Raw genomic sequence first — 17,279 nt, forward strand, 5'->3', positions numbered from 1 at the left:
AAATATAGGTGAATATACACAATAAAGACGATATAGCTACAGCCATCTCCCCAGTGGCTGTCAAAAAGACACACACACACACACACACACACACACATCCATTCTGAGCAACACAGCCATGTTGTCATCTAAACCTAAGATGTATCAGGTAATTGGCGATTGAAAATGGACCATCCCTGGATGATTCAGTGCTTTCAATACATTTCTGTGATCTCCGGACCCCTAATGGAGACTGATGCAGTGGGTGACGGGCAGAAAGGCACACACCCATCAGACAGTGACTGATACCTGCAGCAGAAGAAGGCGGCGCAAACATGGACACTATCCACACACTGACCATAACTAAGAACTCCACAGCAATCATCATTCTAGCCACTGACAGGAAAACAATAAGCAACGCGTACAAAGGAATGGAAAAATGTCATTTTTAATAAAAGTTCAATAGTCCATTCAAAATAAATAACATATAAAAGTCCTTAGTGATTACTGGAAAAACTGACCCCTTGATTGGGACAAACTGAGAAAGAAGTTGCTTTCCAAGTGCCTCTTCCAAGAGTGATTTGGCCCATAATTATTTACAGCACAAAACTGTACAAATATAAAAACAACTATGGCACATGATGCCTCATCTTGTTTCTTTACCTGTTTCTTTAACACCTGACCACTCAGTGAAAGGGACTAGCTGAGACAGGAGGCCATCTTGGTCTTGCAGAGATGAAAATGGATCCTTCAGTCTCTTTTCTCATTTGTGTCTGTCTACCTGTGTGCCTGTCTATCTGCAGAGGGCACCGAAAGGGAATCTGTATGCACCTGTATACCTGTCTGTGCACCAGTCTTGCCCTGTCTGTCTCTCAATTTCCATATTCTTGCTTTCTGCCCTGACTCATGTAAAAAGGGGGTATAAATCAAGTCCCCTCTACAGCTCGTGCCTCTGTGGTGACCAGCGCTTGCAGCTGTCTGTCTGTAGCTGCTTCAGCGTGGCGCTAGGAGACCAGTACGGTGCCCTCTGTGGTGCTCTGGACAGTGGTGGCGGCGTCCGGGTCTTCCTGAGAGGGGAACATGGCGGAGAACTGGACCTCGCTCTCCCGCTGAAGCTTCTCCATGATGGAGCCCTGCAGGCAGCGCAGGCAGTGGATGCGCACCAGGCCCGACTGCCCGGCAGACAGCACCCACGTACTGGCAACCAGGTTAGGGTTGATGCGCACCTGTGTGAAAGGAACATTTAAAAGGGGGTTTTAAAAGCCTGAGAAGGTGCAGGAACTTGCAGGAATTCAAGGGGCTTTTAAAAGGCTGGACCGGTGCAGGAACTTGCAGGAACTAGAGGGGCAATTCAAAGGCTGGGTAGATACAAGAAATTGCGGTGACCTAAAAGGGCCTTTAAAAGACTGGGTAGATGTCGAAACTTGTAGGAACTAAAAGGGCTTTTATAAGGCTGGATGGGTGCAGGAATTAGCAGAAACTAAAGTAGCTTTTAAAAGCTTGGGTAGTTGCAGGAACTACAACATCAAAGGCAGTGAGGTGACGTTTATTAACATTTTAAATCTAGGAATTTGTTCTGGGCTAGTTCGACATGATCCTTTTTTCGTTATGCATATATAAATCAGGTTGGATACACTGGGGACAAGACATGGTTAGGGTTGAAGTGTGTGTGTGTGGAGGGGGGGGGGTCAGAAGGCTGAATGGATACTGGAGAGACAGCATAAGCAACGGAGCAAGGCACTGACTGCAGAGAGTCCAAACGTGGCAAACATTCTGGGTTAGTTACAACTCTGGCAAATCTTAGCCAAGTCAGATAACTGAAGGCAACCAGGTTGGGGTTTCTGAACACCTGTGGGTGGAGGAATAAAGGGACTTTTACCACTACAAATGTGAGTAGATGCAGGAACAACAACATCCTCCATTCTACGCAGGATACCACTTAAGTTAAGAATTTCTTATGAATGCATTATGCATGTATCCACTTCTATATACATGTATAACTGTATATAGTTAAGTATGATTATGTTATCCACACACACACACACACACCAAGGCCAAGTATTGCTGAAGATAATATTTTGGATATCTGTTATTTCTCTTTTTTGCTAATAGTGGCATGCTCTATTTTCCATTTTCCTCATTTAACAGTATGTAAGTATATACAGTATGTTTTTATCATCTACAAAAACACGCACACCTAGGCCAAGTGCAATTGAATCATCTAGATTATTTGTATTTTTCTAATAATGGCATGCTCTGTTGTTCATTCATTCATTAATTCTCTCATTCATTCATTCACTCACTTATGCGCCACGGTTCTGCTTGAGGTTTCTTTCTGATTAACAGGGAGTTTTTCCCCTTATCCCTGTCGCTATTGTGCTTGCTCTATGGGGGTTCAAGACCTGGGCTTGAGACCATTTTATAAATAAAATAAAAATTCATACATTCATTCAAGCATTCGTACATTCTTACAACAAATCCCTCTCCTCTCTCTCCTCTCACTTCTGAGACCCCGGGTGACATGTTCATTTAACAGCCCATTACCCTCTTGTCCATCCCCTCCACCTCTGCCCATCGGGGCATCACTCCACAGCCCTTCTCTCCATCCTAGCCAGGGCCAGAGGGGAAAGGGGAGCAGCGCTCTTAAAGGAGCCGTTCTCGATCCTGGCCAAAGGTTGTTTATGTTGGAACTCAACAGCCAATGCAAATGCTGCCCATCCTTCAGAGTTCCTGAAGCAGTGTTGTTGATTGGCTGGAATAGTATGTGTTGCTCGGGTCCAAGACACTTTTTTTTGTTTTAAACCCTTTTATAGAGCCAGGACACACACACAAACAAACAAACAAACACACACAAACACGCACCGTCGGGGACAAAAGCAGTCCATTCCCAACATTTCTGCTTGCCAGGCACCCAAGAAAGAGGGGGTGTATACGCATATGTTACAGCATGGGGCGCTGTGACGGTCGTGGTGCGACCGCACATGAACTGCACACTCCTGCCCCATATTTGCAACCACTGGCACACCCAAACAGACATGGTTTGCACACACACGCACACACAAACACTCATACCACTGATTACAATTGGATCCACCTCATGGACACTGCTAATTGCCTAGACTGGCAGAGGGGACACGAAAAATGGTCTGGGCCAGACCACCTGGATAAAGTGGTTGGTTTTACAAACCTTTCAGACATTATTTTATTACATACACGTAGTTATCTCTTTGTTTTATGATTGTGAAGAAATGCTATGTTCGTGTCTCGGGGGCTATCTTGTTATTGTGTATCGTTTAGTGTTTGTGTCTACTCCCCGTGTGTAAAAATAGTGCTGGCCGCCAGATGTATATATGTTCAGTGTTCTGTCTAGTTTGGTAAGTCTAGTCTTGTCAGGTATGTGTTTCGCTGTGGACCCTTTTTGACTGCTGAGTTTTGACCTCTACCCCATTTAGAGGCTAAGCAGGTATTTTTTATTGAGCTTTGTACTGCTGAATATTGTCCTCTACCCCATTTAGAGGCGGAGCAGGTGATATGCCTGGAGACTGTTGCTGTTTGTCCTCTTATAATTGAGATGCTTAGCAATTCTCCAGGTTATTTAAAAGATATTAAAACTTTATATTTTGAACCCTCACTCTGTCTCTGAGCTTTTTTGGCCAAACCCACATTTTTGACACACGTATATTACAAAACAGCACACCCGCATCATCAGGCAGGGAAACAGTAGTGTATTAGTATGGAGATGGAATGGGGGGGGGGGGGGGGGGGGGGAGAGGTAAGGACACTAACGTGCGGCCAGAAGCCATGTCTGCTCACACTGTGCTCATGACCGTGTCGTGGGAAAGGCTTGTCGTGCGTTCCCATTAACTCGGATTCAATTTCAGCCCTGATGACTTTGTTCCCGGGAACGATAGGTTGTTTAAAATGGCGGGGGGGGGGGGGGGGGGGGGGAGAGGCACGACACGCAGATTTGTTCGATTAAGTCTGAAGAGGAGGAACAGCGTGAGGTCAGAGATGAAATTAGTTTATAGATTTATTTATTTACTCGAGAAGTTTGTGTCTGTGGTGTTTACTCTTGTGGTACGTGGGCTGGACGCTGATCTGGGATCTGATTTAAGTGGAAGATCACGCTCATGCATACCATGCTCTTAGAAACAAACATGCTGATCGTGTCTGATCATTCACAGGGGTTAAAGCAAAAAAAAATCCTGAGCCTGAACTTTTTTGTGTGTGTGGGAGGGGGGTGGAGGGGGGGAGGGGGGGGTCGTGTCCCGTGGCATGGACACATTCGCAGGGTCAAAAAAACAAACAAACAAACAAACATTTAGAAATGAATGATTGCAGATTATGGTGAGACTTTTGAAACTGCAATCCCAAGAAAGGTCAGCAATAGTACTCCACCTCACTACAATATGGTACTAACACATTCGCATTCACGATTTCTTTTGATATCAAGTTTTGCTGCTAAGCTTTGTCCTTGAAAGGTTACAAGATGACCTACAATCACAAGGTGACATGTTATAAGGGTATGTCAGTGGAAGAAGATTTGATTTGCAACCATTTCATTGAGGATATGAAAAAGGACAGCGATTTACTTAAAGTGCAACAGTGAACTGTAGATAATAATGTAGTTTTATATTGCAACATTTCCATAATTATTTTGTTAATAGAGAATGTATCAATAAAATAAATAACAAACAAAACATTAAAATGTTACAAGAACTGGTAACTTTAATGTTGGGAAATAAATACAAAACAGGACTTAGTCCATGTACTTGTTGGTGGCTTCGTCGACATTTAAGGAAAACATGCCGTTTTTTTTTACTTTTCCGAAATACGTCTTTTAAACTCTGGTATTATGCCGTGTGTGTTAAAATAGCGGCATGCCGATTGGATATTGACAGTTTAGTCAAACACACGTCACACACACGGTCAGTTATTGATGCCGGTACATCAGCTGTGGATGTTGCTCACAACAACGTTGTGTGTTGGAGAGCTAGTTGCATATATTAGCTTTCTCAAGCACAATATACTCATTACACCAGCTACCAAAAGGCTTACTGTCCTTCCCTTCCCATCTCTTCTATCCATGCCCAGCGCCATTTACTTTCATGAACTTACTTTCCATCCTACTCTCCTTTGGTGTGATGTCTCTCTACTCGGGCATCTACGCTAGGCAGAGCGATAGAGAAAAGTCGGTGTTTGAAGCACATTTTCCCAAGACCCGCCCCAATCTACTTCTGATTGGCTAATAATGTTATTTTGAGAGCGGGAGAGTTGTGCTTCTTTCATTTCATTGGCAGACGAACTCATAAACTCGAAAGTGATGGTGATGATATCGAGACGTGTTTAAAAAAATAAAAATAAAAATGTAATAAAATATTTTTTTTCGCAACCAAACGCCGCACGCCGGAAATCCGGCACGGTGCCGGAATACTTTAATCCCTGCATTCAGTTGATGAGCACTAATGGGAAGACGCGCACACACTCACACTCACACACACTTACCTTGTGTATTGAAGTGAGTGGCATTCGGTCAATCTTAATGGCCCCCTTCATCTCTGAGCTGCGCATCAGTTTGGTGCTGGGTCGGCTCGCGGCGCCTTTGAAATTCCTCTGCAAAAGAAGCCAGAACCATAGAGAGAGAGAGAGAGAGTGGGATAAGGACGAGTCAGGCCAACCTCTACTCAACCAGAATGTTTCCTGAATGCATTACTGTGCAATGACCACCCTCAGATAAGAGGGACCATCACTTTGAACCTCCTTTCTTTGTTACCTTGGTCGATGATTTCAGGAATCACACTCCTAGAGCGACTCCACCTAATCACTTCGTGCAGACAATTATGAAAAACAACTTTGCAGACTTGTATAGGCTAAACCAACCCTAGGCCTAACCTTAGGCTTGTGTAGGCTACATCAAACCCAGGCTAACCTAGGCCTAACCTTAGGCTTGTGTAGGCTACATCAAATCCAGGCTAACCTAAACAGGCACAAAGGGAGCCCTGGTTTTTATGCAGACAGGAGCCCTGCGTGTGACGGAGTTGTTCCTAGACGGATAATACATTGAGGCTGCCAAGGCTGCCATAAGGGGACCCGGCTGGCTATGCCTGTGTATGTGTATGTGTGTGTGTGTGTGTGTGTGTGTGTGTGTGAGACAAGCCGATTGTGGAGGGCCATACTGTGGAGCAAATGTGGCTCCTGTTTTTCAGTCAGGAGGTGTGGAGGTGGGGGTTGACTGAGGAGAATTCAATTAGCAGTCCATGCCCCCCCCCCACACACACACACACACACACACAAACCTCCCATCCTTCTGTCAGGGAGATCATGGGGGGGGGGGGTCCTGGGTGCTGGAGCCATGTCCTGAAGGGGGGTTTATGGGTAATGGACATGCTCAGTGGGCTGTGACAGTAGAGAGTGTGGAGGGGAGGGATGGTGGGGTTGTGGAAGGGGGGGTTCACTGAAGCGAAAAGCAGGGGAACAGATGGAGGGGCCTGAGTGGTAGGGACAGGGGGGTGGGTGGAGAGGGAGGAGAAAGGGTGGGGATGGCTCGGGTTTTTTAAATTAATGAAGGGTGCAACACTTAATCAACACAATATCCCTCACTGTGGTGCAGTCACCGGGCAAGATCCTAATGCGCGTGTGTGTGTGTGTGTGTGTGTGTGTGTGTGTGTGTGTGTGTGTGTGTGTGTGTGTGACAGTGTCTCTATGGCAACCCCAGGGCCCTCTATGCCCTTCTGGCCTTGTGCTCGACGGCTCGCTCAGGTGTGTCTGAGGAATGGAGTCCCGGCCTCCGCGCCACACTCAGAGGACGCGTGTTAGCGGCGTGTGGGATGGGGCCTAGTTTACTTACACGGATGAATACACACCCACACACTTAACTCGAATCACAAACATACAGACTAAGATCACCTACACACACACACTCACATTCTTACCTACCCACACACACACACACACACACACACACACACACACACACACACACACACATAAAAGGACAACAAAGGACCCTAGCTGCTTTAAACAGAGCTCTGTTTACACAGAAGCATCATAGTTCGGATAGTAGGATCTTTTCTACAAAGACTGCAATTTAAAAGAACCCCTCTCACTCTTTCACTTAAAGATAACGCTGACGTGCCTTTTGTGGTACTTGTAAGAAATAGGCCCCTGATAGACTGGGGACCATCCTGGGAGTGGGCAGATACCGGGGCCCCTCACTAATAACCACTTAATTAACTGATGAAATGAATGATTAATGTAGTGAGCAATGGGATCTGGGAACGACCACCTACCCGCCCCCACAGGCCATTAGAGAGGCCAGCAGGTCAACCACATCCCCCAGCAACTGGGGGAGCCAGATAAGGGGCCGTAAAGGGAGATATCGGTGTGTGTGTGTGTGTGTGTGTGTGTGTGTGTGTGTGTGTGGAGAGTGTATGTGTGTGTGTTTGTGGAGAGTGTGTGTGTGTGTGTGTGTGTGTGTGTGTGTGTGTGTGTGTGTGAAGAGTGTATGTGGAGAGTGTATGTATGTGTGTGTGTGTGTGTGTGTGTGTGTGTGTGTGTGTGTGTGTGTGTGTGAGAGAGAAAGTTCAACCTACCATGTCCGAGTCATGGAAGTGGATGTGGTACTTCTTGACCGCCTCTCGGTAGGTATTGGGTTCCGCCTCTGGGTCTTTCACACCACCACCGCCGCCGTCACCATCCTCCTCGCCCCTCTCTGTCTCTGCCTCAGGACTGAAGCGCACCATCTCGCCCCTGTACACTGGCTGAGGAGCAGACGAGAGCGCGGGAAAGTTCAGATGTGACAGCGAGGATTAGTTAACGTACACCACCCAACATTCTCCTGCTCACTAAGGTTTAATGCACCCAGGGACTATGTGAGTGCTCCTATCAAAACAATGAACGACGTGGATCTCCATTTTGATTAGGCCTATTTAAGGTCCAGGGCCTGTTCAAGAACTGTGTAAGGACTATGGAACTGCGTTAGAACTGTGGATTCAGACACAGTACAACAACCTACTGTCCGCATATTAACAAGCGGCCTAATATTTAGTCAATAGTCGGACTAAAAGCCAGATTAGAATGAAGTAGCAGCGGAAGTGTGCCATTGATATAATGCAGAGTCAAACAGAATACTTTAGAATGATTTCAAAATCCTGACATGAAAACGTACGGCGTGAATGCATTACAACATTCAGTTGGAAAATAGAGGCTGAGCGGGATGATGGTATTATGTGCGCTATTAGCATTGTTCTACTCACTCATTTTAAAAGCACCTACTGAGTGTCTGAAAAATCTTCAGTGAAAATTAAAGATCTACAAATCATGTGGTATTTACTTATCGAGTTACGTTTAGCCTGAGCTTTACTAAAGATGCAGGGCGTGCACGCTGTGTGCCACAACAGATTGTGCATGCATCACAACGATCAGCAAAGTGTGGACACTTCAAAAGACAGACACATAAGACAAAAAAAAGCAGTTAATCTTTTCAACTTGACAGAGCCATCTTGGGCGTTCTACGTACAAATCTGCGGTCAGAGGTCTTCTTGAGGTTGATGCCGGTCATGCCCAGTGTTGGTATCAGGACCATGACCATCTCGCCAATGCTGTCCGCCGTCACGCAGCTGTTCAGCCACTCTGACAGGGACAGGCTCTGAAAACCCGGAGAAGGCAGTGCAGGGGGTGTGAACAATTTGAATTACAGACATGGAAAGTGTCACTGCATATAAACCAGGATGGAACACTATGCTTGGATTAACATTCATTAATGCTGGCATGGAGTCTCCAAAAATTCCACTCAAGCTTCCAAAAAAAAAAAATGCAACTGCAACTTAATACCTGTTCTGTACAGTAAATATGAAACTCAGGTGTCCACGATTAACAAAAGACAATAGGCAGTAACAAAAGAGACAAGCGAAGAGTTCTGAATGGAACATACAGGATTCCTGGAAAAGAAGAACACAGAGAACACAGAATATCTAAATCAGTCTGTAGAAGTGAATTCCCTTACCCAAAGGGTGGCTTTCCTCGGGAGCACGAATAAGTGCTTGAACCCAACGAACCCTGAGTCCACAAAATGGATCCCTTGCTGCCCATGCCTGCATTAAGGAAACAAAACATCGTTATACAAACTGTAAATAACGGTTTACCAAGTTCATGCATGTTGTGCTTTGTCGAGTCTTGCCATTTATGTTGAGGAATGTAACAGACTAAGTATGTGTGTGAGGGAGAAAATCTGTGTGAGAGAGATAATGACTGAGTACATGAGCAGAGGAGAGATGTGACATGAAAGAGAAGATGTGACAGAGGAGAAGTTACAGAGGAGTTCATTATACAAACTGTACATAAGTGTTTACCAATCTCGTTACAATAATGTAAGGTGAGCTGTGTTGTGTTGTGTCTTGGCATTTATCTTGGCAAAAACGCTGAGGAATGACAGAGTGTATGTGTGTGTGAGAGTAAGTCAGAGAGGGCAAGATATCCAAGCAGAGATGTGACCGAAATCACATGAGAGAGAGAGAGAGAGACGAGACAGAAAATATATCAAAGAGATGATGGGACGGAAGAGACATGAGGGAGGAGACATGACAGAGGAGACGTGACGGAGGAGACGTGACGTAGGAGACGTGACATAGGAGACGTGACGGAGGAGACATGACGGAGGAGACGTGACGGAGGAGACGTGACGGAAGAGACTCACGTGGCGAAGGAACATTCCTGAGACATGAGCACGCCGGACCAGCGCAGGGGCCAGATGGCCTCGGTGGTCAGGAAGCGTTTGAACGCACAGAGGGGTGTATGAGTTCTCTGCAAATCCCACATCTTGGTCATGCGGTCGTCTCCGGCTGTCACCATGTGATCACTACAGAGGGGAGGAAGCAGAGAAGGGAACAGTGTTAGGCTTACGGCACACTAGGGGTTTGGGAAAATATTGATATATTGAGTATCACGATATTCTGTTTTGTGATACTGTGTTGATTCTCAAGAACTCTGTATTGAGTTTTATTTTTTTCTCATATAGGGAAATCATTTTGCTCAGATTGCTCAATAAGTAGTACCATGATGTTGGATGTTACACGGACTGTGATAAATGTGTATGGTTGTGTGTTCTTTATACTATGACAGCTTTCCTAAAAAAATGCTTACAGTATAACAATATATCGTGATACGCATTATGATTCAGTGTATTATATCGCCAGATTCTTGCCAATACACAGTCCTAAAACACACACTCCGAGGCCAAAAGAAGCATACTGAAGCATACTGTCTGTGAAAATCAAACACAGGCACCAAAGTGAAAACAGAAACGTTTGTTTTGGCATCCGCTGTGTTAGAGCAGTGGTTCCCAAACTTTTTACAGTCCCGTACCCCTTCAGACATTTAATCTCCAGCTACGTACCCCCCCCGTTTTTTTCACGTTTGTAACCACCGCCACGCCCCCCCCCCGCCCCGTCAAATTGTCCGATTGGAATTGCTTAAAAATCCCGTCCTCCAAACACAATCGCAATTTGAGAATATTTATAATATCTAGGCCTATAATGTGCACTGCCTTTATTATGTTTTAAAGGAACAGGCTATTTTGCTGCTTGAAAGTTATTAAACAACACTCATATGCTGCATTTTAAATAAAGCGCAAACCGTCGATTATAAACAAGGAGCGAACTGAGTGAAAAGGATCAAACATGGCCAAGCAGACTAGCCTTAAAAGCTTTTGTCAGAGGCCAAACGCAACTGATGAGGGTGAACCGTCTGATGAGGATGAACCTGTAATACCTGAAGCCATAGATGTTCGGACAGCTCCACCAGAGAAAAGGCCGAAGTGTCGGGCGTTTAGGTCGGAATGGAGTGACAAGTTCCCTTGGCTAATGTGCGAGGTAATTGATGGTAATGATAAAATGTTCTGTTCGAGACGGCAGGACGACGCAACGGATTCACAAGAGGGTCGAATAATTTTAGAATCTCTGCTCTCATTGAACATAGTCAGAGGAATTACCATGTTGCGGCGCTCAATTTAACGCCACAGCTGGTTGCGATTAAAGGCCACTTATTGACACGCATTAGACATTCATGTTTTCTTTTTTTATTGTAAACTTAGGCAAATAAACATGTTTCATTCTATACGACCTGATTATGTCATTCTTTAAGCTACATAGTCTGCCTTCAGTTTTCTCCAATAGGCTAATTTATAAGCAGTAATAGATATTTGACCGGCTTATCATTAAAATGTCACTTTGATCAGCAACATTTTTTTCTAGCGGAACCTCTGCCCCACGCACATATTCAGCATATAACACTTGAAACTGTGAAATTGTCAGGGTAGGTCACTAACCGCCGCTTCCACGCCCCCTACCCCCGCGCGCATATTCAGCCTATAACACTTCAAACTGTCAGGGTAGGTCACTAACCTACCTGTAGCTATTTTTGGCAGTGTAATTGTTTCGCTGAACATGGGTATACATGAGTAGCCTATTTCTCGCAATGCGACTTGGCTATTCGGACTATTTAAGATTCCATGTCTATTTATAGCTCCGTTTGAAAATGTAATGGGCTTTTTCACTTTGAAAACGCAAATCGAATGTTCTCCCCGCGTACCCCCTGAACCCCTGGGGGTACGCGTACCCCAGTTTGGGAACCGATGTGTTAGAGCATGCCTTGCTTATACGAGCCTTGATCTAAAGTCGTTTCTAAGGCCAACACAGCAAGAAAAAACGCAGCATTCATACAATAAAATGGTTAGAGCATAATGTTACCAATAAATAATGCATGGATGTCTAGCAGTTTAAACATAAGTATTATCGGCTATTGGCCAGTTGTTTCAATGCCTTTATGTGTGTGTGAATCCATAGTGGTGGGGGAGAGTAGTGGAGCTGACAGGATACAAAATGGCATCCCCGATGCCTCGGGCGCGAATGCCTCCACAAACCACTCTAAAGTGGGTGTGCAGTGAGCAGTATTCCTGCCAGGTGGCCCTACCTCAGCAGTTTGGCAAAAACATAAAGCAAAACTGCCAGGTTTGGTCCCTGCTTGGCCATCATAGGGAGGCTCTGCTAAAGGGAAACCTTCATGACAACTAACATAATTAGTTTGTAGGGCCAGAAAGTAATTCAGTAGAGTACATTTAAAAAAAAAAATGAACATGCCTAGATTTAAATATTGTGTAATCAGAACTGATTTTAGAAAGTTTTGTCCAATACAATTACACATAGGCACTGATGAATTATTTTCATATCAGTACATTGCAATTAGCTACAGAAGGCCAACAAAGAGCAAAGATGGCGAAGTATGATGCATGTGAAACACACACACCTCTGAGGTGTCATGTCCTGCAGAACTACAGTGCCCTCCACAATTATTGGCACCCCTAGTTACACCAAGAGGATAAACAGAAAAGAAATCTTTTTTTATAGCCTGTTTTGCTCATATTCATGAGCAAAACAGGCTATAAAAAAAGATTTCTTTTCTGTTTATCCTCTTGGTCTTTTACTCAAAATATTCAAAAAAGTCTTACCTTTTCATTGAAGTAAAATTATTTAAAGAAAAAAAACTGATGAGATTAAATAAATATTTTTCCGCAAAACATGTGTGCCACAATTATTGGCACCCCTAGAAAAATCTTATAATTCAAATCTAACTGAAGTATATTTCCAGTCATGTTTTACATTTTTAAGTTCACCTGTTTGATAAGGAACTCTTAAGAGGTCAACCATGACTTCCTGTTCCACTGGCGTACAAATATGAGGTGATACAGGCCAAATTCCATTAGTCATTCATCACTATGGGAAAGACCTAAGAACACAGTGACAATGTGCGACGAAAAGTTGTTGAGCTGCACAAATCAAGAAATGGACACAAGAAAATCTCTTAACAGTTGAAAATACCCATTTCTACTATCATGGAAATAATTAAGAAGTTTAAGCGACAGGAGATGTTAAGAATCAGCCTGGAAGAGGACATGTCTGTACATTGACCCCACGCACCGTGAGGAGGATGGTTCGACTGGCAAAAGAATCTCCAAGGATCACAGCTGGAGAATTGTAGAGGTTAGTTGAGTCTTGGGGTCAGAAAGTCTCCAAAACTACTATAAGACACCACCTACATCACCACAAGTTGTTTTGGAGGGTTGCCAGAAAAAAGCCTCTACTGTCAATCAACAACAAACTAAAGCGCCTACAGTTTTCCAAATGTAAGTCAGACTTTCAATGGGACCCAGTTATATGGTCAGATGTGACCAAAATGAAGCTTTTTGGCAACAAAAATCAAAGGTGGGTTTGGCGTAGACAGAAAGATAGCCATACAGAAAAGCACCTCATACCCAATGTGAAGTATGGTGGCGGATCTTTGATGTTGTGGGCTGTTTTTCTTCCAAAGGCCCTGGACATATTGTTAGGATACATGGTATCATGGACTCCATCAAATACCAGCAGATATTAAATGAAAATCTAACAGCCCCCTCCAGTAAGCTTAAAATAGGCCATGGTTGGACCTTCCAGCAGGACAATGATCCGAAGCACACCTCAAAATCAACACAAAAATGGTTCACCGACCGCAGAATAAAGGTTTTGCCATGGCCATCACAGTCCCCCGACCTAAACCCCATAGAAAATCTGTGGGATGAGCTGAAGCCGAGTCTACAAACGTTGACCTCAGAATCTGAAGGATCTGGAGTGATACTGCATGTAGGAATGGTCTCAGATCCCGTTCCATGTGTTCACCAACCTCATCACGCATTATAGGAGAAGACTCATAGCTGTTATCTTGGCAAAGGGAGGCTGCACAAAACATTAAATTAAGGGGTGCCAATAATTGTGGCACACATGTTTTGGGGAAATATATTTATTTAATGTCAACAATTTTTTTTTCTTTCAATCATTTTACTTCAATGAAAAGGTAAGATTTTTGTGAATATTTTGAGTGAAAGACCAAGAGGATAAACAGAAAAGACATATTTCTTCATAGCCTGTTTTGCTCATATTCATTAGGGGTGCCAATAATTGTGGAGGGCACTGTACATGCTATTGTTTGCTTACATTATAGTCCACAGATTTAATGACGGGTGTATGGATCTCTATAGCTTCAGCACCAGATAGAGGTCACATGCAGAGAGACAGAGAGGAAGAGAGGGATAACAACGTGGGTGTGAGAGAATTATTAAGAGAGAGAGAGTAATGTAGGGAGAGAGAGGGAAAATGAGAACTAAAGAATGAGAGAGAGAGAGGGAGAGTGAAACACAGAGTTACAGAGAGTGATACAATGGGAGACTAAAAGGAAGAGGGGGAGAGAGAGGGAGGGAGAGAGAGAGAGAGAGAGAGAAACACAGAATTACAGAGAGAGATACAATGACAGAATAAAAGAAGGAGGGAGAGAGAGATAGAGATAGAGAGAGAGAGAGAGAGAGAGAGAGAGAGAGAGAGAAACACAGAATTACAGAGAGTGATACAATGACAGAATAAAAGAAGGAGGAAGAGAGAGATGGGAGAGAGATAGAGAGAGAGAGAGAAACATAGAATTACAGAGAGTGATACAATGAGAGAATAAAAGAAGGAAGGAGAGAGAGATGGAGAGAGAGAGTGACTGAGGGGTGTGAGGCCTCCTGGGGACATTGCCTCTCTATGGAGCGGGCGCTCATAATGAGTTTTTGCCGCTCTGTTACTCTGCAGATTAACTGTGCTTTCCGGGCGCAGTGTCCTGTAGCCTTCACCACAGGTGTAAATGATGAGTTCATTAACACGTGCAGCACTGGGCCTCCTGTAGCAGCCATAAATATGATTTGGGAAGGGGTTACTGACCGCACGGCACAGGTCCAGAGAGGAACAGGTGAGCGTAGCGGTGAGGGCTAAACACAGGGAACGTCAGGTGACACAGCGCAGGTCCGTCAGGATGTGCTCACAGCAAGATCCCCTGCCCCCCCCCCCCCCCCAAGTCTTAACGTAAACCACTGTATGGTCTGGTGGTGTATACCGAAACTCTGCCTAGTCTTTGGATAAATCACATGTTTTTACCAGAGACACTTGAGCATGTTGTTCTGCATCTAGGACTAGGCTTAATCATAGGATCGAGAATCATGACTACCAGTCCTATGTGAGAGTACGCAAGTACGCAAAATGTAGTTCCAGAGTGGTGGTGTTGTATCAGGATATGGTGATATCTACACAAAGGTCATTTATGAAGACATGCTCACATTGTAAGAGTAAGACTAATCATACTTTCCACAGTCAGCAGTGAGTATCAACAGCTTATGAACAAAGATAAATGGCCATCAAAAAACTGCAAAAGCCTGTGGATAAAGGCTTCTGCCTAAGCGACTGCGTGTAGTGATACAAGCAATATGTGTGTAACCGCAGTGTGGATCTGAGCAGTGGAGAGTTCGGATGTCATGTGCAGAAGGCGAGAGCTGCGACTGATGCTATGCGCTCTTGCTCCAGGCGGGCGCATGCCCTCGCCCTGACATCTGGACCGGGGAGGTGGGGGTTTGTTGAAGAGGAGGGGGGGGGGGGGGGGATGCGGCAGACAGCTGAGCCCCCCCCGGCTCCTGACTGCGGCCTGCTGTGTGTGTTTACACACAACTCAACATGGCTGCATGCTCCAGCCCCTCTTACACAACGCCTGCGTCTTTACCGCACAACCCCCACCCACCCCCCTCCCGCCATCTGCTTGGTCTGAGCCACCCTCAGCCTCCTTAAGTCTGCTGCTTGTGTGTACAAATATGTGTGTGTGTGTGTGTGTGTGTGTGTGTGTGTGTAACAGGGGGGGGGATGTTGTGTTTGTGTGTGTATGTGTGTGTGTCAGTCTCTCCCCCACTCTCTCTCTCTCTGTCTCACATACACACAAACACAATCCACAGTTATACTGTATACAGTGTGTGTGTTTGCAGTTACACTGCCTCAAACACCACCTCATACACACACACACTTTGTATACAGTATGAAGATGTGTATGAAGAAGTGCAACAGCATGCATATAGGTGTGTGTGTGAGTGTGTGTCTATACGTGCTCATTGAAATTCCGGACCTGTGGCGCTGGTTCTGGCAGGCGCCGGAGCACTGCAGGTTAGCTTCTCTCTCCCAGCCTCAATGGGCTACCGCCGGGGGCCAGGATAGGCTGTCATTTACCTAAACGAGCTTTTATGACACGGCCCACTGGAGCATCCCACAGCATCCCGCAGCCCAGCCCAGCACAGAGCAGAGCGGCGGCTATTGCAGCACTCTCCCCACATAAGGTCATCACTGTCCGATACGCTGTGCTGGGATTACATCAGGGAAACTTTCTGAAGTTATTAGACGGATTTTAACATTTCGAAACCGTTTGTCAGGCAATGGAAATTGAATGAATCCATGACAATGTGTGTGTGTGTGTGTGTGTTAAGTGAGTGTGAGTGTGAGTGTGAGCGTGAGCGCCCGGGCTAGCATATGTACCATTATGTGTGCTACATGTGTGCACACAGACATGCTTTAGAGGCTAGTGTCTATATAACTGTACAGCAGGGCATGCATGAAGGAAGACCCTGAGATGATACTGTGGGTCGTTAAGGTGCGCTAATCCTGCTGGGCTTTGTAATTGGCATCGACTCCTCACAGCACAATTCAATTCCCTCAGCAGTGATGGAATGGGAATGAAATTTCAGCGCAAGTCACTGAGTGAAAGCATCTGTCTCTGGCTGACGGTGGTTAATGTACTGAGAACCTTCTGCACAAGGATCTGTGAAATCCCTTCAGGCAAAAGGTAATATAAACACACACACACACAGATAAAATAAGTAAAAAGTACGAAAGCCTCAAGTAGCATGGTGTATAGAGCTGAAGGACTGTTTGAAACTTCCTGAACACACACACACACACACACACACACACACACACACACACACACACACACACACACACACACACACAGTGACTGGCTGCATTGTGCATGAAAGGTAATGAAGGTACAGCCTTCCCAGACAGTTTCTTTTGGACAGGTGTGTTTTGGACAGGTGTGTTTAGCTGTGTGTTCTCACCCAGAGGCTCTGCACCAGCTGACTGACCGCACCACATCATCGTGCGCCAGGAAGCTGTGGAATGGGTGGATAGAGGGAGACTTGCCCGGAGCGCGAACCCGGAGCAGAGAGGACTTTGTGCTCAGATCCCACAGCGCCACCATACCTGTGGGGGAGACAGAGCAACACCTGCTTTAGATGTACACAAACACACACCTGAGAGGCTCTCTCCCGTGCGTCGGCCTCAAAGCCATGCATAGCACCTGATGTTTCAGTAGACAAAAATCACAACCAAACATAGCACCTGATGTTCAGTAGACTGATAAACAATCTT

General features: G+C 45.2%; 1 protein-coding gene across 2 annotated transcripts in view; it reads right to left on the reverse strand.

Annotated features, from left to right (window-relative positions):
• Nucleotides 1-411: 411 nt before the first annotated feature.
• Nucleotides 412-17,279, reverse strand: part of gtf3c2 (general transcription factor IIIC, polypeptide 2, beta) — a 31,046-nt gene continuing 14,178 nt past the window's right edge. For both annotated transcript variants that reach the window (XM_031581352.2, XM_012819278.3), the window contains exons 13-19: nt 16,967-17,111; nt 9,674-9,835; nt 8,984-9,071; nt 8,498-8,626; nt 7,572-7,739; nt 5,485-5,592; nt 412-1,205 (exon numbers count right to left, since the gene is read on the reverse strand). In XM_031581352.2, coding sequence (XP_031437212.1) covers nt 984-1,205; nt 5,485-5,592; nt 7,572-7,739; nt 8,498-8,626; nt 8,984-9,071; nt 9,674-9,835; nt 16,967-17,111 — 1,022 coding nt within the window. In that variant the 3' untranslated portion in view covers nt 412-983. The remainder of the gene's footprint in view (nt 1,206-5,484; nt 5,593-7,571; nt 7,740-8,497; nt 8,627-8,983; nt 9,072-9,673; nt 9,836-16,966; nt 17,112-17,279) is intronic.

Source organism: Clupea harengus, chromosome 15, assembly GCF_900700415.2.
Source record: "Clupea harengus chromosome 15, Ch_v2.0.2, whole genome shotgun sequence".
In the NCBI taxonomy this organism is placed as follows: Eukaryota; Metazoa; Chordata; class Actinopteri; order Clupeiformes; family Clupeidae; genus Clupea; species Clupea harengus.